Source organism: Lontra canadensis, unplaced genomic scaffold (assembly GCF_010015895.1).
Source record: "Lontra canadensis isolate GAN:19392208 unplaced genomic scaffold, GSC_riverotter_1.0 scaffold68, whole genome shotgun sequence".
NCBI lineage: Eukaryota > Metazoa > Chordata > Mammalia > Carnivora > Mustelidae > Lontra > Lontra canadensis.
The window spans coordinates 6,191,773-6,215,803 of NW_022631062.1; the positions used below are offsets into that span (position 1 = coordinate 6,191,773).

Below are 24,031 nucleotides of genomic sequence, written 5' to 3' on the forward strand. Positions count from 1 at the left end.
AATAAGGATCGCAACTTTTGCAATAAATTGGTATGTACCCACCCCCATCCTATTTTTTCTTGTATTGCCTATTGGGTTAGTTAAAAATTTTGAAATACAGAAACACAAGCATCGTGTTGGGCCTCCCGTGTTTGTGTATGGAAGATGGCGGACGTACCTGATCTATGTACTTGAGCTTATTTATTTATTTATTTATTTGAGAGAGAGAAGGGGGTAGGGAGAGAGGAGGGTGGCTGGGAGGGGCAGAGGGAAAGAGAGCTCTAAGCAGACTCCACACTGAACACAGGGTCCCACGCAGGGCTGGATCTCACGACCCTGAAATCATGACCTGAACTGAAATCTCACCCAACCAACTGGGCTACCCAGACGTCCCAAACTTAGCTTTTAAAAACTATGCCTATTTTGAAAAGATGTTCCACGGAACGCATCCTGTTTGAGCATTTAATTTGGTTTATGCTGGAAGAATTGTCTGCACCTGATGCCCCTAAGTGAACCGTCCTCGGTGTCAGAGTTTAAAACAAAGGAACGCAACACAGAGTTTTCACTTCGGACTTCACATAAAATCATTAGCAGCTTCCTGCAAGACGTGTGAACGTCAGCCTGGGTAAAGGCCACCCGAGCTGCCGGCTCCCGGTGACGTGGGACTCAGCGTCATTGCGGGAAGTTTAAGAGGCTGCTTCTCCGCAGGTGTAGGACAGAGAACGATGCCTGTCTGGACCCTTGGGTTCCCTTTGATCCTCCCCCTGGCCTTCTGGAGGGCCGATTTACAGTCAACTCTCCTCCCTCCCGAAGATGATGTATTATTTTACGGACCAGACTTCTGTTTCTCCTGACCCCTGCCAAGGCACTTGCTTAGGGTAGGGCAGGAGAAAAGCTGAACCTGTTTTCTGCATGTAAAGACCGAGATTAATCTGTGGCTCTCCGTCACCTCCCTTTCTCCCTGTACCGTGCGTAGACCAAAATGAATCCCCTATAAGTTTGTCTCCAAATGAACTGGAAAATCTGATCATGTTGTGGACTTAATATTTGTGTGACTAACTTCATATTTGAAATATTGAAACTTTACGTTTCTAGTGATGGACTCATCCCACTACTCGGAAATCTTTTTTTTTTTTTTTTAAGCATTTTGCATACAGTGACCCAGTACCTTAATGGGATAGGAACGGAAATTCCAGAGTACTGATGGCCTCTAGCAGACACACTGTCTGGTGCTTAATTATTGAGTCATTGGAACGCTGTGTCTTGCTACATTTGCATAGCATTTAGACTTCTGACAAACATTTTTTTTAATAGATTTTATTTATCTGGTTGACAGAGAGATCACAAGCAGGCAGAGAGGCAGGCAGAGAGAGAGGAGGTAACAGGCTCTCCGCGGAGCAGAGAGCCCGTTGTGGGGCTTAATCCCAGGACCCTGAGACCATGACCTGAGCCAAAGGCAGAGGCTTAACCCACTGAGCCACCCAAGCGCCCCCTGACAAACATTTTTATGGGAATAATCAGTTCTCATGATTTGCAACTGCTGATTCTGATCACTGACTTTTCTATCACTGTATTTTCCCAGATTTTTAAATCACCAACTTTCACCACAATCCTTGTGATGGTATAGACAATGCACTCATATTGCCACGTATTGCGGGACATTATAGGATCCCATTTTTGACAAAAAAGCGTGGATTTCAGATGACTCCTTTGTTCAAAAATAACTCCGAGAACAAAAAGTCTAGTCATTTCCATGAGAAAGAACGCACCCAGGAGCTGTGGGTTTTGCACATCTGGTTACACAACTGGGGTGCTGGGTGAGCTCCCAGCCCTGTGCAGAAGGCCTGGCAGTGGGGGCTGCGGGTCCCGGGGGCTTGGGGGCCAAGCCCCATCTGCTCACAATTACAGCCGAGCGCTGGACTTACTTCCAATCAAGGCAGCCAGCTGACCCTGATGCAAAGCAGATGGGCCATTTCTCAACATGCAAATCGTAAGATTGTTGCACATAACATGCAAATCGTAAGATCGTTATACATAATAACTGAAGAGGTTGTTAAAGGAAGAAGTGCGAACTGACATCTCTGTGATGTTCATTGTGTGTTCATTAAGGCTCTCAGTAGTTGAAGATGTGCAAGATTCAACCTTCGTGGTAGCAAGGGGATTCCGGGGCTTGCTCTGCTGCTGCTGAGTTCAGGGTACTTCAGTGGTACCAGCATTTCCAGGGGCTGGATTTACACGAGGGGATTCTACCCAGGAGAGCCAAGGAGAAGCGGGCACTGGAAATCTCAGAGACTGTGCTTGATGAGTTTAGAGAACTGACCAGCCATCTTCTCTTTATTGTGCACAGGGAAACCCCGTGAATCACGAAGCGTTCTCCGAGGCCACGCTCTCTCCAGATACGCCCTTGGTAGAAAGCATGTCTAGGGCCCTCCTGGAAGGCAGATGTGATACAAAGCAATCGTTTTGACATTGGTTTTTCCTCCCTTGGAGCAAACTTTGGTATCTTTTTTCCTCTTTTTTTTTTTTTTAAGATTTTATTTATTTATTTGACAGAGAAAGAGCGCACATAAGTAGGCAGAGAGGCGGGAGAGGGAGAAGCACGCTCTCCAGTGAGCAGGGAGCCCAATGTGAGACTCGATCCCAGGACCCTGGGATCATAACCTGAGCTGAAGGCAGCTGCTTAACCCACTGAGCCACCCAGGTGCCCTGGTACCTGTTTTGCTCGATCTAAGTCTTTAGAGAGCTACATCTGGATGAAAACTCATCAGCATACGTTGAGATTTCCATCCTATTCGGAATTGTCAGGAATTGGTCTTTCTCTAAAAAAAAACTAGGAACATTCTGACAGTGCGATAAAACTATTGATTCCGTCTTGTAAACTTACTAATAGAGTTTTATTGTATTATTACTATTTGCTTTTTAAAAATGTAAGAGAAAAAAAAATGTAAGAGTAAGCGCGTACCTGCGCTAAGTGTTCTCCTTTCCCTAAGGCGAGTGCCCGCCTGCAGGGAGGGCTTGGCCGTTGGTGCAGAGATTGGGTCACTGTTTCCGTACCCTCTTATTTCCGCAGATACATTCTCGAGTGCGGAGTGGGACGGTGGGTTAGGCTGTAGTACTTCAGCAGACGTTTCCTGAGCACGTGCTCTCGCAGCATGTGCTCCCCTGGGCCACTGTGAGGCGTGGGAAGGAAGGAGACCTGTTCCTTGAGGGCTGCGACCCCGAGCTTCCTGGGCAGGACTGATACCGTCCAAGGGACTTCTGCTGTAAAAGGCAGCTCGATGCACATTTGAGCAGTTACAGGCTAAGGTTCGAAGAGGGGGCAGGAGAATGCAAGTTTTGATTTCCACTTTGGGAGGTTTGGGGTAAGCAGCTCTGAGCAGTGGCCTTCAGTCTGAGCCTGGACGTGGTCACGTGTCCATAGTCAGAAAGTAGGAGGAAAGACATTTCGGACTGAAAATTGCTAGCAGTAGCCAGAAGTACCTGGTGTTGTGTTTCCAGAAAAGGGGGTTTAAAAGCAGATTGTGCGACACATATGTGACATGTACCTGAGTGGAAGGATCGCCGGTGGCCGGTCACAAAGGTGGTCTGATGAGATACGCGGGACGTGACAAGTGTTTGTCCCACAGGAAACAGGGTGCACATCCATAGTCAGAGACGGTGGGGGAGACCATCTGTCCTCTAGTTTAGGAAAATCATCATCACAGAATACCGTGAAGAGGGAACAAGAGGAAAAGATGGGCCTGTGGGAACATGGGATGGGAGGCTTCCCGGAACCGCTGTCTGCAGTCCAGTGAAGAGATGGGTCCAGTGGGTTCAGGAGCAAGTCAAAAGGTCTCTTAGCTATCCACAAGCATGGAGCAGTCATGAAGATTTCACCAGGGGAGGGGACATCCGTGGGACGGCCACTTCAGTCTGGACTTGTGTGGAGAAGTCCTTTCAGCAGTGGGTCCCGCAGCACCGATGAGGACTGTGGACAGACCCGAGGACCCCCTTGTTTAGCAGAACTACTCCAGGCGTCAGAGTAAACGGGTCCTCATGTAAGGTTGTACTCTGTGAAGAAAAGTTTATGACTCGAACTTAGAAGCACCCTCACGCCGTGGCAGAAAGGGAGACCCATTCCATGCCAAGCGGGAACATCAAAGACATTGGGATCGGAATCTTTCAGGGATGTGTAGAGCTGTGACAACTGCCTCTCTTCTGTACTTTTCTAAGTGGCTCTTCTAATTCAAAAATGTAGAAGGCAGCAGGGAACTCGGAGAGAAAGCTGAGATCAGGTCATGGCTCCTGGCGAGTTCATCTTCCCAGACTCAGTTACTTGATGTCCCAAATGTAGACCATTAACCCTTCCCCTCAGCACAGACTCACAGGGAGGGTTCCTTGAAGCACCAGCGTTCTAGGAAAGGACCAAGTGGAGACCCGACCCATCAGCAAATTGAAACAGTGCAGCGTGGCGGGGAGTGCGTCTTCTAGAAAGAATTGTGTAGACCTCACTGACCTCTGGCCAGATTTATTTGCTGCCGTTTGAAAATCCTGCAGCTCCCCCCACCTACACGTGTAAGGGCTTGAGAATGTCCCCCAGACAAGACTTGGCGTGATGAAGACCCAGACAGAAATCAGAGTTGATCCTCAGTGACGTCACTAACCTACATCCGATTGTGTCTACATTTTGATTTTGCACATTGTTCAGTCTCCTTTCTGCTTACCTGGAAGGAATGGGGAAAGCAATAGAGCGTTGTCAAACGCCGTGTGCCAGTGAGTAGTCAGCGCATCGGGCAGAGATACCGCACATCGTCAGAAGCAACGGGTATTAGTGGCGGCTGGCCTTGCGGGTTCCGATGGCCCCGGGCTTCACGGTACTGTGGCCTCTACCTAATCCATCCGCTCTCCATCCATACACGTGTAGAACTCGGTTTTAAACTTCCCTTTCCATAATGGCTGTGATTTCGGACTCCGGTTCTTAGGGCCGTCAGCTGCCAGGCCACTTGCCGGCACTGTGGCGGGGAGAAGGAGATCAGGACGATGAACTACTTTCAAATGAGACACCCGTGAGGGACTTTTGAAGCAAGGCGGTCACTCGTGCCAAAACCAAACAGTATAAATTTATCATTTTCCCATCTTAAACTCTAAAGTCTATAGGAGAGAGTCCCTCAATCATTTGGGGAATGAAAAGATCCGTGCTTTGGAAATCATTCTTGTAAGGTCTGACCACAGGAGAGCATGTAGCCTTGTGATGTTTTTCCCTTAAAAGGCAAACGTTCTGAGGCAGGAGAGGTGAGCAAACCGGGGAGGCCCATTACGATGACGTTAGATGCTCTTCGTAGACAGAGCGCGTGTCGAATGGGGACAGGGTCTTCAGAGCTTCCTGACTGTGTCCTCCTGTGAATTCCTAGTTAACCTCCAGTCACGTAACTGCGTAACATTGTTGATTCCAAAGAATGCTCGTAAAAGAATTGCTCTCGAGATGATTGGGGAAAAAAATATTCTTGTTTCAAATCATGACCCAATTTAGAGCCTCTTTAGAAACAGGGAAAGCTAAAAGCAAAGGAGCTGATACTCTTGAAAGACTGTGGGGGCTGCTGACCTTGCCCTGGCAGGGACGAGCCACTTTTCTGGAGGGAAATGGGGATCCGTGGTCCTGACATGAGATGGGCCTTTTCTAGAGGTTTTCTTCCTCTGCGTGACCTGCCCTGGCATCCCACGCTGATTGTTTTAATTGCCGTACTTCTGTTTCAGGGGTGCCCCTGAAGCCCAGAAAAGAGTTACGATTTACAGAACTACAGTCTGGACAGCTGGAGGTTAAGTGGTCCTCAAAATTCAACATTTCCATCGAGCCTGTGATCTACGTGGTGCAAAGGAGGTGGAATTACGGAATCCATCCTAGCGAAGACGACGCTACGCAGTGGGAGACGGTGGCCCAGGTAAGTGGTCCCCCCATCCTTGATGTACTGCCCGCTGCACACACCCTCGGCGGGCAGCCAGCGTTGCCTCTGCTGGAAGAGGCCACCTGCCCAAATGACGTGGGTGTGGACGTCCTGGCCCGCGTGTCTGCAGAAGGCAGGATGCACTCCAGAGGTAGACACCGGTGCAGCTGGAACTTGATTCGTGGCTTCCTTTGCTTGAAAGACGTGTGCCAGGGAGATAGTTCTGTGAGGGACCCCACTGCTTTCCTCCCAGAAGTGTATTTCCTTGAGATAAATGTAAAATCCACCCGAGGAAGAGAAATGCACCGGCACTGGGCACGTTCATGTGACACCGGATCGCCTAAGCGATTCTGGTTGTCCTACACGGAGGCCTCCATTCCGCACAGGGACGTGAGTAGCACAGAGTGCGATGGTGGTCCCGCAGGGCTGGGTGGGCATGACCGGCCGCTTCTCGCCCAATGGACTACGAGCTGCAAGAAATCCACAGGGTTTTAGAGAAAGAGAAGATTCTCCACGATATGCAGCCTCGGTGCCGTCTCCACGTGTGTCTGCGGGCAGAGACCCTGACCGGGCAGGGGGCCGGGCTTCAAGCTGCCAGACTCCTGTTGGTCCTCTCAGTAAACACAAAATAAATTTCAGGACGCAGGTGTTGCAGGAGGACTTTGGTGCTTTACTAATAGTCGTGTCTCAGAGAGGAGACACATGAAAATAATTTACAGACTCCAAAGGAAATGAGCAATTCGAGGTATAAAAAGCAAATTAGTGGCAAAAAAAAAAAAAGAAACCTGGTCAAATAAATTTAGTGATTCTATTTCATGTGTATTCTGTTAAAAAAAAAAAAAGTGTGCCTTAAAAAAACCTGAAGATGTCTGGCATACAGCCTAAAAGTCTCTTTGATTTACGTGGTGTGCTTCCTTAATGGTACAATCTCACTTGTAAGTTTTCCAAATTATTTCAAGATTTATGACCGTCACTAACAATGAGATCAGCTCCTTTCTCCCTGCTGCTCTGGAGAGAGGAAGGGTCTTTAATTATTTTCATTAGTTTCACTGGCTCACGTCATCCTTTGTCGTCCCTCAACCTTCTTTCCTAAACGCTGTGGGGCTGGTGCTGACTTCAGGTTTTTAAATTCAAGGCCAGTAAGAGCGAATGTGGAAGCCGGTGAGACAATCCCCTTGCATTCCTCCAGATGAGGCAGAAAGCCCCACAGAGGAGTTCACAGCCTCTGCTTTCAGACACGAGAGCAGAGGTGACGGCCCCTTTCAAGAGGTTATTACAGAGGTGGATTTGGGAGCGTTTCCGTTCAGTCTCACTTGCCCGTGCCCCCCCCCCCCCCCCCGAGCACGGGCCGAGTCAGCCTTGGCCAAGGCAGCCAACGAGGCACCTTCCCCAGTGTCCAGTTTTTTCCTATTGACATTGTCTCGGACGGAGAGGTCTCCGCACACCTCCCTTAGAGGACCACGACCAGGTCCTTGTACTCTTACCCATTTACTCAAACCGGGAGGAAAGGCTTGGGGTGCAACGTACGTCCCCAAATGGTCAGCGTCCTTTGACGCGTGTAGGTCCTCCTCCTGACTTCCAGGACGGTCGTTAGCAAGCACGTTCAAGAGGCATTTTCTGTCTGTAACAGAAGATGGTTTCATCTTCTTGCCTATCATGCAATGAGTAGCTCACATAGGTATCCGCTCAGAGGTGTAACTGAGACGAAAGCCCCTCGTGGGTTTAAAGCTGCGTGAAGTCACCAGATGTAAGTAGCCCAGGCACGATCATATCGTGGGCTCCAGAGATCTTTAAGTCTTTGGGGTGAGCTTCCTAGCAGTGCAGTTAAACACCTGAAATGCCCTAGAAATTCCCTGCCCCCCCCCCCCCCGCCCAGCTCTTCTCATAAGGGAGCATGATGACTGCACTTACCCCAAGGGCACAGGGAGCTCAGGGCGACCTTGCGTTGGCTCAGACGGTGGTGTGCCTTTAAGGCCCGCCCGACTGACCCGTCTGAGTGAGACGGCTGACTGTGTTCTGCGACGTTTCTCTGCAGACCACCGATGAGCGGGTCCAGCTGACCGACATACGACCCGGCCGGTGGTACCAGTTCCGAGTGGCAGCTGTCAACGTGCACGGGACCCGGGGCTTCACGGCCCCCAGCAAACACTTCCGCTCCTCCAAAGGTCAGTCTCGCCCCGTAGACCCCAGGCTCACCCCTGGGGTGCAGAGCTGTGCTGTCCGTACTGTTGGTCGGCAGGTGGCTCTTCTTGACACGGTGGTTGCCCTGAGTGTGAGTTAATCTCTTACGCTTCATCACATCCAGAGTTTAAACCTGGGGTCCCTGTGCCATTGCAGTAATATTGTTCCTTTCTTATCTCGTTGCTGTTGGAAAGCCTCTGCAATCCAGCTAATACGAAGGCTGTGACCTGACAGGTGAGTTTCGTGTGTGCGCTGGGAGGACGTCCCAGGACTCGGTACGGATCATGCCTCCATGCGAGCTTTCTCTCCGGCTGTGGGCTGTGCGCCCTCTCTGTGCACTACGTCTGCTGTAGGATCCCAGGTCGCGGCGTGGGGCTAGTGAGCCCCTTCCCGGACTCGCCCACTGTGCTCCTCCTCCGTGGAAAGTGGTTGAGCTGGATTTCAGAGAAAACGCTTGTGATGTTAGTGAATGATGTAAGACGTGTCCCCTCAGCCCTGTGTCTTTCGTTACGGGAGGGTCGGAACTTTCTGTTCTCACTTGCCCTTTCTCTTGTCGCCTCTCTATGTCATTTTGCAACCCTTTGTCGATGACCTCGCTGGCCTCAGAATTGGAAAGCTTGCAACAGAAGCCATTTAATATTTGGATTCTATTATTACACCTTACATTGTATACTTTTTTAAAAAGATTTTATTTACTTGACCCACACACAGGTCACAAGCAGGCAGAGAGGCAGGCAGAGAGAGAGGGGGAAGCAGGCTCCCCGCTGAGCAGAGAGCCCGATGTTGGGCTTCATCCCAGGACCCTGAGATCATGACCTGAGCCGAAGGCAGAGGCTTAAGCCACTGAGCCACCCAGGCACCCCATGTTGTACACTTTTAACTTTTAAAAAGACCTTTTAGGAAAGGAAAGGTGCGTTTTTTTCCCATCCACAGAGGCATGTGCACTGAGCAAATTTGAAAGGGCCACTAGAGACCTCAATCCTTGTCTTGAGACCGTGTGTGCAATTGGTCTGACGAGTTAGGGAGGCGAAGGAGAGAAATCACAGCAGTGGGTTCAGAGGTGAGGGTCCGTCAGAGGCCCGAGAACTCTTCGCCTTGGTGTCACGGTTCAGATGCGATGCAGGCATGTTGTGGTCGGTTGTGTTCCCTTCTGCTCGCTCGCCTGGTGCCGTGTTTTCGGGTCACGGCTGCAGAAACGGACAGCAGGCAGAGGCCATGGCTGGCCTTTGGAGACAGATGTGGAAAATCTTTAGGGGATCTGGGCAGAGCCCCACTGACCGTTCCCAGGGTCAGTCATGTGGCTGCCAGCTGCCTCAGAGGCCTCCATTCTGAGCAAGTCACAAAGCCTTGCTGCCCCGATGCCTCTGGTATATCTGCACACCTGAATGGTCCAGAAGTAGAGCTGCACCCCTCAAGTTGAGAGGGGCTTTTGTTGAATGAGAAAGCACCGTGCTGGGGAAGCCCAGCATTCACCAGGACACTCTGTTCGATTTCCTCCCTTTCCAAGCACGCCCAACACCGAGCCTTCCAAACTCTCGTCCTTGCTGTTTTTGCAAACTAAAAATGTCTGCGCAGAATTCACAGTAGAGCTCTACGCTTTTGCCCGTGAAGAGACATCACGGGATTGTGGGAATGGAAGAGATCCGCTAAATGACTGAGGACATTTCCTCCAGGATTTGTCTAAAGCAGCCTTGACCGTTGACAAGATGGCACCACATCCTTTGTGACCTTACTCAGATCTCATTATATGGAGAAATGGGGCTCATTGGGAAAACAGTGTTTGACAGCATTAGTGAAATAGAATGATCATGCCATTAAATTCAATTCCTCTTACGTGTACAGCCCACGCTGTACGTTTCTGCTACATGTGGACATGTGAACTACCGCCGTCCACTCCTAGAACCCACCAGGAGCCTTCATGCCTTCCTGGGGGAACTTTAAAGTAGAAACAAAGTTAGTTTTGAGTCTTTCCCTTCTCATCACTTGTGTGTCATTCCCTTTGCATTAAACGAACATTTGTTGAGTGCTTATGGGTGTCAGGCACTGGTCTAGGCACAGGGGATAACGAATGAACAAAAGGAGAAAAGTGTCTGCTTTTTTGGAACACACACACACTTGGGCCAATCGGGAGTATGAGGAAAGAGTCAGCAAGATTAATAAGTAAAATACTGTTGTATGGCAGGGTAGGTAGCGACAACTCATGATAAAAAGAAAGAATAGAACATTGGAGATGTTGTGGAGGGTGTATTTTGTTGTTAGTTTTAGGGAGGGTGGACAGAGGTTTTGGTGAGAAAACGATGCTGTGGAAAGGAGGGGGAAGAGTAAGCCTCGTGCCAGTTTGAAAGAAGAGCATTTTGGTTCCTGGAAGCAGTTGGTGCAAAGGTCCTGAGGCAGGAATGAGCTTGCCATGTTTGTTGAAGAGTTGAGCAGTGGAACAGGGCAGGTGAGCTGGAGATGAAGTGGGTTTGTTGGGTCTTCATCGCCTTTGTAAAGAGCACGGTTTTTATGCTGCGTTAGGTACCAGGAACCGCTGAGAGATGCTGAGCAAAGAACATGATGTGACTGAGAGTTTAGTGGGGCCTCCCCAGCTGTTGTATGAACAGGAGAGAAGAGGGGAGAGGACATGGAATCAGGGATGCGGCGGAGGCCTCTGCAGCGTTCCTGGTCGAAGGTGATGGCCATTTGGATGAAGTCAGGAGTGAGCCATGCGGGGGACACACGTGGGGGAGGGTACAGCGGACAGCACCTGAGATGTCGCCAGTGGCTCGCAGGACATGCGGAGGACGCAGACTGGCTGTAGGGCTCCCTTGTCCCAAACTCCTGGAGGAGCAGCATTAAGATGGAGATCCCGGGGAGAAGAAAGAGCGGCAGGGGAAGACCCCGTGACTTCAGAAGGGGCGCGACCACCTCCACGTCAGTGTGACTGCTGTCTCGGGCCCCTCCTGCAAACGGCCTTCTCTTCTCAGGAGCAGAGGCACTCGGTGGAGGGACGTGCGGAGAAGGTTGCAGCCGAGAAGCACGAGCGAACCAGCTCTTGAGGTGAAGCCACAAACACGACGTGGTTTCTAGCTTAAGCTTTCCCCGGTCACGCACGAAGACGCTTACTGAGCGGCTGGGACCATTGTAGAAGGGGGTGACGTGGGCTGCCCAGCTCAGAAAATTCTGGAAGTCATTGCACTGTTCATTTAATGTGAGAGAGTTTTACGTAATGGAAGTTAAGTCCCAATAAAGTCGCTTCGACAGTTTTCCCCCAGGAAGTTGATGAGCTTGTGTAAATGCGGAACGGCATGGTGCCGTCTCACAAGTGGTTACCTACCCTTTACACAAGTCGTGCAGGAAGTTTTCCACCGTCGAGCAGAATTATGCTTGTCCCACCATGCCACGACGCATCTTGGCCGGACCGTAGCAGAACCTCTTATGAATTCTGCACCGGCACGTCCGGTTTGCAAGGCTACGAAAGCGGCCGTCTAGCACGCGCCCCACACTGACATGTGCGGGAGTACGGACACGGGGTGTATTTGTAGAGCCAGGAATAGAACTTTGTACCAGAGGCCGTCCTGCTTCAAAAAATGTGCATTTTCATTTCATAAAAGCCCATTTATCGCTGCCGTGCCCCAGAACGGAAACTGTACCATTGTGAGTCCTCTAGTGGCTTACAGTGGCTTTGGGAAAGACTGATTGCTTCTCAGATGATAGCCTGTGCGACGGGTTCGGGTGTTTGAGTTAGGTGGAGGGCCGGCCGTGGTGATTTAAGTCTGGGTCAGGGGAAAGGGGAAGAGATTTTTTCCATCTACAATAAACGCTTCTCAAAATAAAAGGAAAATCAAATAGAGAAAAAAATGTGATAACATAGGTTTCATTTCGTTTGTCCTTTCTGACTGGTATTCGTGGCCATGATTCTGATTTTCGTGGAAAAGCCAAAGTTCTTGCCATTCTCTTCTTAACGGTTCTGTTTAAATACAGAATTAGTCAGTGGTTTGCCAGGATGGGCGGACTATTAACGAAGTTAATGTCCTTCTAGCTCGTGTATTTTCCCGTAACTTCATCCTAGCCCCTTAGAATGCTGACTTTCCCAGAAAATTCTGAGTTGTACATAGATTGGTAATTCAGTTTCACGTGTTCGCCTCCCGGTGAATACCATTTTTGTCGTCAGTGCCCAGAAGACAGGCATGACTATAAAATGGAGATAATCAGTCATGCCTGCTGGTAGCAGAAAGCCCAAAATAGAGGTTGGGATCATTCCTGTATTTACTTATTTAAATTTTCTACTACCGTTCCCCCAGGACTTAAGAAGGAAAGTCAACGTTAAGAAGTAAAATTAGGAGTAAGTCCGTATCCTAATGTCTCTTTCTGGTTTTCGTCTCTTTCTTTGGAAACCAGAAGAGGTAATGCTTCCCAAAGGAGAATTACCTTCCCAGGTCACTGCTGGCTACCGAGCCGCCCGATCGGACGGTCTCCCCAAACTCTTTCCTGCTCTTGCACTGAGCAAAGCGTAGGAGGCATGTGACCCACGCACGTTTCCTGCGGCAATGGGGCTTCTCCAGACGGCGTGCGAGTGAAAGCTTTGGGTGGAGGTGGCTTATTTTGGAGGAAATCCGGGAAACCGGGTAGGTAGGAGGTGAAGGAAGACGGGACAGAAGGAAGAGGATGAAAACCTGTGTTGTCATCCTGGCTGCCACCGTGGGCGACCACAGTTCCTTCCCTTGGGGACGCGGGAGCACACGCAGGTGGTCTCCTGGCACAGCGGTCCTGCAGGTGGACCGAGCCTGCTCGGGGCCGGGTGAAGGCGCAGGGAAGGGGCCGGCAGACAGAAGTTGACTGTGCGTGTCCTATTTCAGGGCAGGGCAGGGATGGAGATTTGGGACCCTGGGGGGTCGGCAGTGGGTTTAGTCCACAGCCACAGCATTCCTGTTACAGGCGGATTTAGGACAGTTCCAGTCGTGGTTTAAAATCAATAAATGACCCTTGAATGAAAGGAATGCCCACATGAGTGCATTCCAGTCCCCTTCCTGTGTCCCACAGCCATGCTACCTGCAGACACACAGCCTCTCCAGCCTCGCCTGTGACCTTTCCCCTGACACCCCCGTCCCAGCAGCCGCTGGCTTCCTGTGACGTCTGTAGGACTTCTAATGAGCACAGCCCCCAGGCATGGGAGCAAACCACCCAGAGGGACAGTCATACCTACAGAAAATGCACTTTTAGGCTTCCCTGCCATATTTGCTTCTCTTTTTCAGCAAATCGGTGTTTCAGGTTTCCTCAATCATGTCGTCACTCACCAGCGAAAGAATGCGTTCATGTTATGTAAGCAGTGTTGCTACTATAGATTGCTAAGTCTTCGTACCTGTGCCAAAACACTGTTTACAAGTTGGCCGAATTGGGGACAGAGTGCGTCTGCCTTTCGCCGTGACTTCTGTATGTCAGTGTACAGTGACAGAAAAAAAGACTTCTAATTTTCTACGTGGTACAAAGGAAAATATGTTGGGTTTCTTTGTTGTTGTTGTTTTTTTTTTTTTTGCATGTTGCTAAAAGCCGCCAACATTTCTTTGGATGTTTGTGACCAGTCAGTATCCATTTAGCTTTCTGAAATCACAAACGTTAAAGGGAACCTAGAAGGAAGAATGTTAAAAATCCACGTTGCATTGTCATTGAGCTAATACACCGTCTTTAGCGATGATACTCACTTCCCTCCCAGTTCAAGTTTCCTTCTCCATCTCTTGTCTCCATTCCCCACGGGCACAGGAGCCATTCACCAGGAAAAGCAACAGACAGCACTGTTTTCCGAGCTCAGGAGTCCCACACGGGCTGGTGTCCCATGCGTACGGTGCACAGGGTCGGTAAACCGAGAGCAGACGTCCTCTGGGGCCATATAGCTCCCTGCTGCGGCGTGGGGACCCTCGACCCCGCATGCCGCTCCCCGCGGCTGTGTGACCATCCTTTCCACCGCGTGCGACTCCTGGGTGCACGTGTCTGCAAACTGTCGAGTACCTTGAAACCTGCCACCCACAGTGTAGCTTCTGCAGCTTTTCAAACTCTTATGAGCTGTGTGTCTGGATGCTGAAGGGTGATTCCTGTTTTTTGAATGATGGAAGAAAAATGGTCCCAACTGCTGAGTCCGGACAGGAAAAGAAACGCTAAGTATTCGAACCAGCCATCTAATTCGGTTGTCGAATGTGTAAGTAGTTCTACCGTTGCTTTAAAAATGTATGTGTATGTGGTGATTCATTTGTCATCTCCGTGCTGTTTGCATACTGGTTCCATTGGCCACCAAACGTTCAGGAAAGAATGAAACCTTAACCTCCCCAGAGGAAACCCAAATATTCCGTCTTCCGTGGCTAGAAGCGCCCCATGTGATCGTTAATAAAAGGAACTATTTTTGTCCAACACGAACCCTGGCTGTTCACGCTAAGTGATTGATAGAGCTCGCACTGGCCATCGTAGATCAGTAGGAAAAGCTCGCACAGCCTTCCCAGGCCAGTTTCTTCGGAAGCGCGCGTCCTTTCTGCGTTCTGAGACGTGCGTCCACAGAAACTTGGGGAGGTCACACACAGGGAGTGCAGGGCGGCAGAAAGGGTATTGAGATGGGTGAGAAGTGCTCTGATTCAAGCTTGAGCCGGAGGGCTTGGACAGCATTGGTCCACGCTCTACAACATTCAGCTCCATGCTCAGTTTCCCCGTCGGAAACATGGGAGCGAAACTCCAAAATTTATGCCACCAAGTACAAGCACACATTTATAACATTCTGAGACGGTGCCTGTGTCACGTTTCAGGAGCCACTGGTGTCCCTGCTTTTGGGAGACCGGCTCAGGGATAGGCACTGTATGGCCCATCGTCCAAATCTGGCTTGCTGCTTGCTTTTACAGATAACATTTTTTTGGCACGCAGCTCATTTGTAGACGTCTTTTCCCTGCTGCTTCTGAGCTACCGCTGCAGTGTCAGGTGGTTGCCACGGAGACTGTATGGTCTGCAAATCTGGAAGTTTCCTTTACTCAGCCCCCGACCAAAAGACGTTGTCAGTCCCTGTGCTAGACCATTACAATGGACACTTTCCCCACAAAAGGGCTTTGTGTATTTTCCTTCTGTCGGCACTCTGGCCCGTGGTCATGATGAAGACATAGAACATGGGTGGATGTGTGGCATGTGTAGGCTTCTTTGTAGAATCTCAGCTTCCTCTCCCCGCCCTCCTTTTCAGTCTCCCCACTCTGCTGCCACTCTTGACTTGAATGACCTTGGGAAAGTCACTTTACGTCTCTAACCTGAAGACCTTCCCAGTTTCTTAAAAAAAAGTGCCAAATAAATAAATTGTAGAATCCCTTAGGGATTTATTAAAATGTAGCTCTTTACATATATATTTTTTTTTTCACAAGCAGACTTCCAAGTAGACATGTTAAAATTTGAATGCAATGAAGACATCATGCAAACTGAAAGAAAGGGTTCTGTGTGATTCAGCAAAGGGACTATATTTTCCTTTGTGATGCAGGGAGCCATCCCACAAGGCAGGGCATGGCTTGACTATGGGAATTTTCCGACTGACAATGAAATCTCTCCAGATTACAGAGATAGGGCAGGCTGCCGCCCTCCCGGTGTCCGCAGCACATGAACGGACGAATGAATATTTGGTTTACGGAGGACAGTCAGGCCAGTAACCAGGATCTGCCATTGTCTTTTGCTTCGTAACTTGAATTGTGATAGTTTGGGGGTGTCTGGGTTACAGAAGGAGTCTTAGTGCAATGCAGAGGAAGGGGGATGGCCTGGAGTCTCTTATTTCAAGCCCGAAAGAGGTTCCCCTCGGATTTTGCCGTTTACTTTTTGGTCTTGGTAGGATTCTCCCACTCCGGGCGGCGGGATTCCAACCTGGCGGTGGAATCTTATTCGCCTTACAAATCAATGCCGACAGTTAGGAAACGTTTTTTTCCACTCATCTACGCATTTGGCGACTGTTTCCCGAGCGCCGACTACGTGTGTGGGGCCCTCTTCTCAATGCTGGGACTACAGAAGTGAACAAAACGGATGAAACAAGTCTTCTCCTCATGGACCTTTCGTTATCGGGAGCGGAGTCAGACAGCAAAGAAGGCCATAATCAGTCCGTTGCCGTAAGGGCTGTGAGCACAAGGACGCAGAGGGGAGGCCGAGAGGAGCACCCACGTCCCGTGGGACCGAAGGGACGTGCAGCGGAGCGGGGTTGAGCAGCGGCCGTGAATCGCGGAGAAGGCGGTGGGGGTGGATAACAGGAGCGGGGCTTCTTCTTGGCCTCCCATGTCCAGGCTGAGGGAAACTCGTGTCTTTCAGCTCGTGCAGAAAGGAGTCAGGTGCACGCCGCCTGCTTTCCGGCCACCGGGCGCGATGCTTTCCCAGTACTGGCCTGCCGAGAGATCACCTACTTCACAACTGGCCTGCCGAGAGATCACCTACTTCTCTTTTACGTCGAGAATAGCTTACATAAAACGTGTAAATACATATTTATGTATATACAGGAAATACACACATGCAGGACTCCCCATATGTGCTCGTCCCTGTGCGCGTCTTGGGCGCTCCCAGGAGGTTCCTGACCTGGACTGTGTCAACCACCCGGTGGAGAGCGTCATGAAACGTGCTCGGGATTAGGCACTCCCCTGAGAGAGCAACTGTGAAACGTTCTTCTTTTTAGAACACGAAGCGGTCAGCCAAACCTCCAGTCCTTCCTTACCCATCGCAGAGAAAAGCAAGACATTTTTAATAATAATCCATGTTTTCATCATTCCCAGAGCAGGAACGACCCTGACAGTAAGAACATGCGTATTTTTCCCTCGGTCATCTTCGTTTCAAGTTAGATACAACTTCCTTGCGCTTGTGACACAGATGGTATTATAATTCCAATTATTGACGGCATCTCTCTGGTAAGGCGTTTTAAAACGAGACCATCTGTATGTGATTTGCGGTGAGCAGCATCTACGCGTGCTCCCTTGGTGGCGGAGAAGGGAGGTACGACCGTCTAGCTTTGGCATATTTTGTCGTCTTTGTGTGTGTTGTGTATTTAAAATGGGGATTTGTAGAGTCGTCATTCCAGAGCCTCGTCTGTCTCTTGACAGCCGAGAAGGCTTCGGTTCCTGTGACAAGCCAGAAATGCTGACGTGACAAACATGGGTGTTCTCCGTATGTCATCCAATTTGTCATGTAGATGTAGCAAAAAGGCTTTATTTTTGCTGATCTCCCTTTGGGGCTCTGGTGGCATCAAGGACCAAAAGCTCCAGGACCACTAAGATGAAAGCTGTTACTGGTGCGAGCTGCGTTTCTATCTTTGTCTCCCCAAAGTTTTCACAGGCAGGTCTTCTTTGCTGACCTGTGGAATGTCAGCCAGCCTATATGGAATTTCACCATGTTTCGGAAATGATCTTATTTAGTCGAGAGAGTGTGTGTAAATGGGGAGGGGCAGAGGGAGGGGTACAGGGAGAAAGAACCTCACACAGACTCCGTGCCGAGCGCAGAGCCCGGCGCAGGCTGGATCTCGTGACCGTGGGACCGTGACCTGGGCCACAACCGTTAGTCAGACGCTCGACAGACTGAGCCACACAGGTGCCCTCAGTGTTACCATGTCCTATCTAGATGCATCAGTTCTGGTACAACGAAAATTCAGCTGGGTTATAGTTGTATGCAAATGCCTACAGGGAGCCTTCTGGATTGCAAATGTGGCCCAAAGAAGCGCATCTTACTGTTTTGTGTCCGTGTCTTCATGTGAGGCTTACTGAGGGGTTGTATGTGTTCGCAGCTTTTCTCCGCGGAAAGGGCAGTGCTCATCTGTTGGCCTCGGAGTCCTTAGCCATCCGAGGATACGGGTTTTGCTGTCGTCTCGGTATTTGAGTTGCTTTGTCTTTCTCCTGCATTTCAGACCCGTCTGCACCCCCCGCCCCGGCCAACCTCCGTCTTGCAAATTCCACCATGAACAGTGACAACACCATGACCGTGGCTGTGGTGTGGGACCTCCCCGAGGAACCAGACATCCCCGTGCACCACTACAAGGTGTTTTGGAGCTGGACAGTCAGCAGCAAATCCCTTGTCCCCACGAAAAAGAAGCGGAGGAAGACCACGGAGGGGGTAAGTGGGCACGAGAAGGAAGAGTGGCGTCTTCCGGCGCGGTGTCCTTGAACTCAGGGCCGCGGATTGGAGGGTGGCCTCTACTGAGCTCAGGGAAGGAAAGGGTGAAGGAAAGCTTCCCGTCCCTCTCGTTTGGGCCGAAGACGTGCAGAGAATGGAGGGCCAGCCCAGAAGTGTGGCCTTTGGCTTTTTAGGTGAAAACAGCCGAATTTAGCTCATTGAGCGACTCCTATCCAGATGGCAGCTGCAACTCCATAGAGGCAAGAAACAGAAGCCATTTGGTATTGACTCTCCAGTCATAGGAAATGATAGAACTCAAGACGTCCTTTACCTTTAGGTTTTCTTTGAGATCCTTATAAGTCGACGAGCAAAAGTCTGCATCTTTCCTGTCATGGCCGATTTTCTTCTGTAAGCTAATCAACTCAGAAAACACATGTTTGACAATATATTGCTCTCATTGATTAAAAGAACTTGGAATGGTTTATTTTCCAGATGCCAAGAAGTAAAGTCTCCACTGAACCATTTTCTGAAATGAGATTTCTATGGGAGTGAACATTTGGCATTGTGTGAAATTCTTAGTGCACGGAAAGGAGTTCCTTGGTTTCCTTTATTGTTGTTGGAAAACTTACATGAACAACTACCCCCTTATGTAAGTTAGAAAACTTACATAAACTTGAATTTAAAAAGCTGATTTCTATAAAAAAATACATCTGAAAATATTTTTTTAAAAAGATAAGACTTTTTTTTTCCCCAGCAGTGAAGATTCCAGTTTCTGTGCCATTTAAATTATAAAAAAAAAAAAAAAAGAAAGAAAAAAAGAAATGTGTCCAAAAGTTCGCATCCTCGATATTTAGCTGATACCTATTTTGGGTTTATTTTTAAGAAACTTTCTGACAGTTCTGTCCTTTATTTTCAAGGACTTCGCAGTAAGTGGTCATTGGCAATGCATGCTTATCTCATAGGACAACTTAAGGGAACTCACGTTGTGGGATCACAGGGGTTCGAAGCAAGATGTGACCTGTGCAGGGGTTACGGTGTGCACACATGTGTGCACACGGGTACACACCCAGACACCATCAGTCAGCAAACAGCATCACAGGTTACTAGGAAACTTTGCAATATTTATTTCTATTTTATATCAATTAGATAAATAAAATGTGAACAGCAAACTTGAAATCATTAATAGGCCAGAGTAGCCAAAACCGTAGGTCACTGTCTTATCGGTGACTTTCATTTTTGGATTCAATGAAGGCAAGCTCTCGGTTTTGTGGAACCCTAAATTCTCAGTGTTAAAATCTATCCAGTTAACGTTAGGATTGGAAACTGGGAAAATCCAAAAGAACACAAGCAATTATGACATTTTCCTTTTGGGGATTCGTGGGTTCCCTTCACCTAAGATACCATTGCAATATCCTTGGTAAATAAGGAGAAAGGGGGATTTTTTTTCAAGGTGTTCTTTCAAAAGTGTATTTTTCTTTTTTACTCTGGAGATGAGTTCAGGGAGAGAGCTGAGCAATCCAACAGGAAACCCTCTTTAGAAGAAAGTGAGAGTCAGTAGTTTATGCAGATACCCTGTGGGTTGCAGAGGGAGACCGTCCATCACGAGGCCCCGAGAGGGCTTTTCTCGTTGGCGGGACCAGGGGCAGAGCCCGGGCCCCACGGAGTTCCGACCAGTCTCCCCTCAAACACCCGAACAGTGGCACAAAGCCGTCTGTCATTTTCAGTGGGCGATATGCGCACGGGCCTGGCCAGCCCACGGAAAGCCCGTTCTCTCGCTGAAAAGAGATCTCACAAGACCCGAAGTCATGGTCGGGATGCTAAAAGTCCACTGTGGGATTTAAACACGGGAGTTACCGACGTGACTCTGTGTCTGACGGTCTCAGGCTGCACCGTCCGGCCGCAAGCGCCCTACGCGCGGAACACGGGAGGCCTCTCCGCCGGGATGTGTGGCCTGCGGGGGCCTGCCTCAGGGGACGCTTCTAGTCCTTCCTAAATGTCACTTTACATCATAATTACAAGTGTCCTTACACACAGACACTTGGATGAGGGCTTGACACTAACAACGATGATGACTAAAAAGTGTTCAAGCATTTTCTTAGGATGATTTTTCTCACTAGCTTTGAAATTCCCTCAGAGAAGATTTAAAAGAAAAACTAAAGAAACAGGGAATATCGGCTCGTAATTTTTCCAGGTATGTTGCCAACATGAGCTTGGTCAGCGTGTGACAAACCCATGTCTTTCCTCTGGGGGGTGGTGTCTAGCGTGGGAGGCGACAGAATTATCCACTCCTATGGTATTGGAAAGGATCCAGTAATCCGATAAGGAACCATTTCCCGAAAAAGAGGTCTGGCCCTTCTGTGCAATGTGTCTGGATGCCGAGTAAAACCGCATTCTCAGACGCTCAGGAGGGAGAGATGGTGCAGGCTTAGGGAGCAAGGCCTCCGGCGGCGGCCGCCGGGCTCTGGGACGGAGGGGCCGGGCAGGGCAGGCTCATAACGGGCTTCGCGCCTCTTGTCTCCCGTGCAGTCCCGGCATTCCGTGCTCCTGGACCGACTGCAGCCGGACTGCGGCTACAGCGTGGAGCTGCAGGCCATCGCGTACTGGGGCCAGACGCGCCTGAAGGGGGCCAAGGCCTCCCTGCACTTCACGCCCACGCACGCCACCGGCCACAGTAAGTGCCGCGAGCTTGTCGCCGTGGGGCGGGCATGGAAGCTGGGTCTCGCCCGGATGGGGGGAGAGGGGCGGAGAGAGGGAGAGAGAGGTTTCCTGAGCCGGGAAATGTTGCAGGCGGCAAAGCCACAGTGCCGAGCTAGGCGGCCGCTGGGACGACCGTGTCGGACAGGGTCACCCCGGAAGCTTCTCCTCTGGTTATGTACTGAATATGCGATATATTGGTGTCATAATGGAAATCTAACAAGAAAACTTAAGTCTCCGAAAAACGTGACAGGTGGCACGACCCATTTCCACGGCTGCTCCACGGCTGCTCCCCGGCGCTCACCCTCCCTTCTGGAGCGGCCGCTGCACATCCCAGGGACTATGTCATTCCCCTGTGCAGTTTCCTAGTTTCCGCTTTTCCTAAACTAGTATGTCAGCCCCACACTGTGCAAAGAAAAAGGAGAGTCCCACGTGGCACTCGTATCGGAGCCAGAAAATAAGTGACTTTCTTGTGTCCGGCTTTGTTCACGAGCGGGGACAGGTTAGAGCCGCAGCGGCAGGGTTTCCGGGAACGGGCACGTGAGAGGAGCGTGTGATGTCGATTCCCTGGGAGCAGAGCCCCGAGCTGTCCGCCTTTCATCCTGGGTCTGGTGCGGAGGGTAGGAGAGCGGGCGGGAAGCTTGTCTGAATCTCGGAAAGGCGAGCCCAGCTCTGCGGAGTTAGACACAGTCATCGCCCGTGATCACCTTCCCCCGCCTGGAAACATCAGATTGAACGAGCAGCTGTTTGATATGAGGCTTTCAAAAAAGTTCTAGAAACAGAGCGTCCTAGCTGCCTGAGAAACCAGCTCTTTGGAGAGTAAATGTGTTTGAAACAGTCTTTGATTTTTCTGTATGACTCGGGGCATAACACAACTTTTACCTGAAACTTCTCATAGAAACTTTTCTATATGTTTAGCAACTTAGGCTGATTTTTTTCAGTCCTGTCATCCATCTGTTCCTCTCCCTGAAGGGCTTGGCTACGAATTGCATGACTGTGTCTAGTGATGGGGATGCCTACGTGCTGGACTCTTACGTAGGAACACAGGTGGGCTACAGAGTGTGTACAGTGCACAGACCAGGAGGGCACGTCTAGCTTGTGTGTCATGCGTTCGTGTACATGTGCTCGTGCACGCACACACACACACCACATGCACACACGCACACACACACCCCACACACATGCACACACATGCACACACACACAAGCACACACAAAGACACATGCATATGCATGGACACCCAGGTGCACGCACATTACTGCAACACTAGATGCATTCCGAGCTTTGCCTCATGCTGAGTTTGGAAGATAACCATGTCCACAGGATCACGGGAGCCTCCATCTGTTGCACACGCAGCCGTGGGGAACCATGGAAGCAGAAGACACGAAGGTGGTGGTGGGAAAGGAGAGCCGGGAAGAGCGGGGAGGGCGCCGTGGGCCCCCGAGGCACAGGCATGAGCCTGTATGAGTGTGGAGTGCGTGTGAGCTCCGAGACCAGAAAGAGCACCGAGCGTGCAGAGAGGTCACACTCCTCCCATGGGGGAGAAGGAAGGAAGGAAGGGGAAGTGGGAGGCAGGGCTATCCCTGAGTCACATCCAGGACTGTGTGCTGCTAACTCCCCCTGTCTGCTGGCCGGACCACAGCCTGAGTGCCTGAGCCCCGTACTCAGCTGTTAGCTTGGCACTTGCACTTGGAGGGTGAACAGACAGGTGCTCAGACAGCACACCTGCTCCTCTCCCGGGCTCTCCTGCGGTAAACAGGTGCTCAGATGGCACGCACCTGCACTTCTCCTAGGCTCTCTTACAGTTAACAGGTGCTCAGACTAACAGGTGCTCAGCACACCTGCTCCTCTCCCGGGCTCTCCTGCGGTGAACAGGTGCTCAGACTAACAGGTGCTCAGCACACCTGCACGTCTCCCAGGCTCTCCTGCTACAGATGGCTTCACGCTTCATCCTTCTGTTCACACCAGAGCCCAAGACACCTTCTTCAGGATTCTCTTTCCTTTTTCCAGAAATTCCATTCTTTAAAAAGCTGTTCTGTCTCTAATGTCAGATTGCACGTGGGATCTGTGAAATTCTTTGCCATGTTTAGGCCATTCCCACCTCTTTCTTAGAATTAAAATACTGTCCTGATTTGTATTTGTCTCCACTCTCTCTTAACTACCCGTTTTGTAGATGGCAGCCAACTCGTGCTTTAGAAATACTCACCATGTAACGGGTCTGTCCCCCTTCTGCCTTCTGTCACCTCTTCGTCTTCTCCCCAGAGTTCGTCCTTTACTGCTTCCCCGTTGTCCCTCCCCAGCTTCCTGCTCAGACCCAAATCCTTCAGACCTTTTGTTCGTCCGGGACTTCATCCGTCGTGTAAAGTAAGTTTGCCTTTTCGTGTCCTGGTTGTTCCGGTAAACAACAGTCCTTCCCCATGAGAAACTGGCGTGGGCCTGCAGACTGCCATGACTCGTGTGCGCTCCCACAGCTGAGAACAAGGAGGGAAAGACTCTGAGCTCAGCGTCCCCTTCGTAGAGGGCTCTCCGGGGCGTCCCTCACCGGGGTCGCGCCCGGACGGAGCTGCGTGGAGGGCTCTGGGGTCCCGCAGAGGCACATCTGGGTTTCTGCACTCCGCCTGCTGCAGCCCCCACAAGCCGGCCGGGGTCAGTGAGACGCTCTTTGACTAGCTTTGTCTCCCACTCTCTCCAGGATGGTCGTAGACCTGCCTCTCTCACGCCTTCAGCCATATGGCACAGAGAGTCCGCTTCCTCGGTCTCGGAAAGACACGTGGTTCCCCGTAAGCAGGAACACATCATGTCTCTCTTCCCCGTCCTCTGTAGCGCGAGGTGGCAGACTCCACCGTGGGTCGAAGCCCAGCGCTTTCCGACTCGGCAAAGAACATCCACCGACCACGTTGGTCACGGAGCAGAGCTGTGTCCGTGGCTGTGCCCCACGTGCACACACAGCGAGCCGTGTCACTGCGTAAGCAGGAATCCGTCTGTGACCTGCAGCCAGAGTCAGCCTTCATTGGACAGGCTGATTCTGAGCGCTAATGTCACTTTCTAGTCCCCTTGTAAAATTCGATAATGTTTCACCCGGTCAGTGAGGGGTTACAACAGTGAACCCCTCAGAGGCCACTTTATTCTGAGGATTAGCTGATGCCTCTCCTGTGGCTTCAGAAAGGTGACAGAGGAGAAGGAAGAA

At 50.4% G+C, this 24,031-nt stretch overlaps 1 protein-coding gene across 1 annotated transcript in view; it reads left to right on the plus strand.

Moving 5' to 3' along the window:
- The window catches only part of ANOS1 (anosmin 1), a 170,146-nt gene that overhangs the window by 119,803 nt on the left and 26,312 nt on the right, over nucleotides 1-24,031 (plus strand). Inside the window, exons 5-8 of the mRNA XM_032880226.1 lie at nucleotides 5,713-5,897; nucleotides 7,936-8,065; nucleotides 17,944-18,149; nucleotides 20,676-20,820. Coding sequence (XP_032736117.1) covers nucleotides 5,713-5,897; nucleotides 7,936-8,065; nucleotides 17,944-18,149; nucleotides 20,676-20,820 — 666 coding nt within the window. The remainder of the gene's footprint in view (nucleotides 1-5,712; nucleotides 5,898-7,935; nucleotides 8,066-17,943; nucleotides 18,150-20,675; nucleotides 20,821-24,031) is intronic.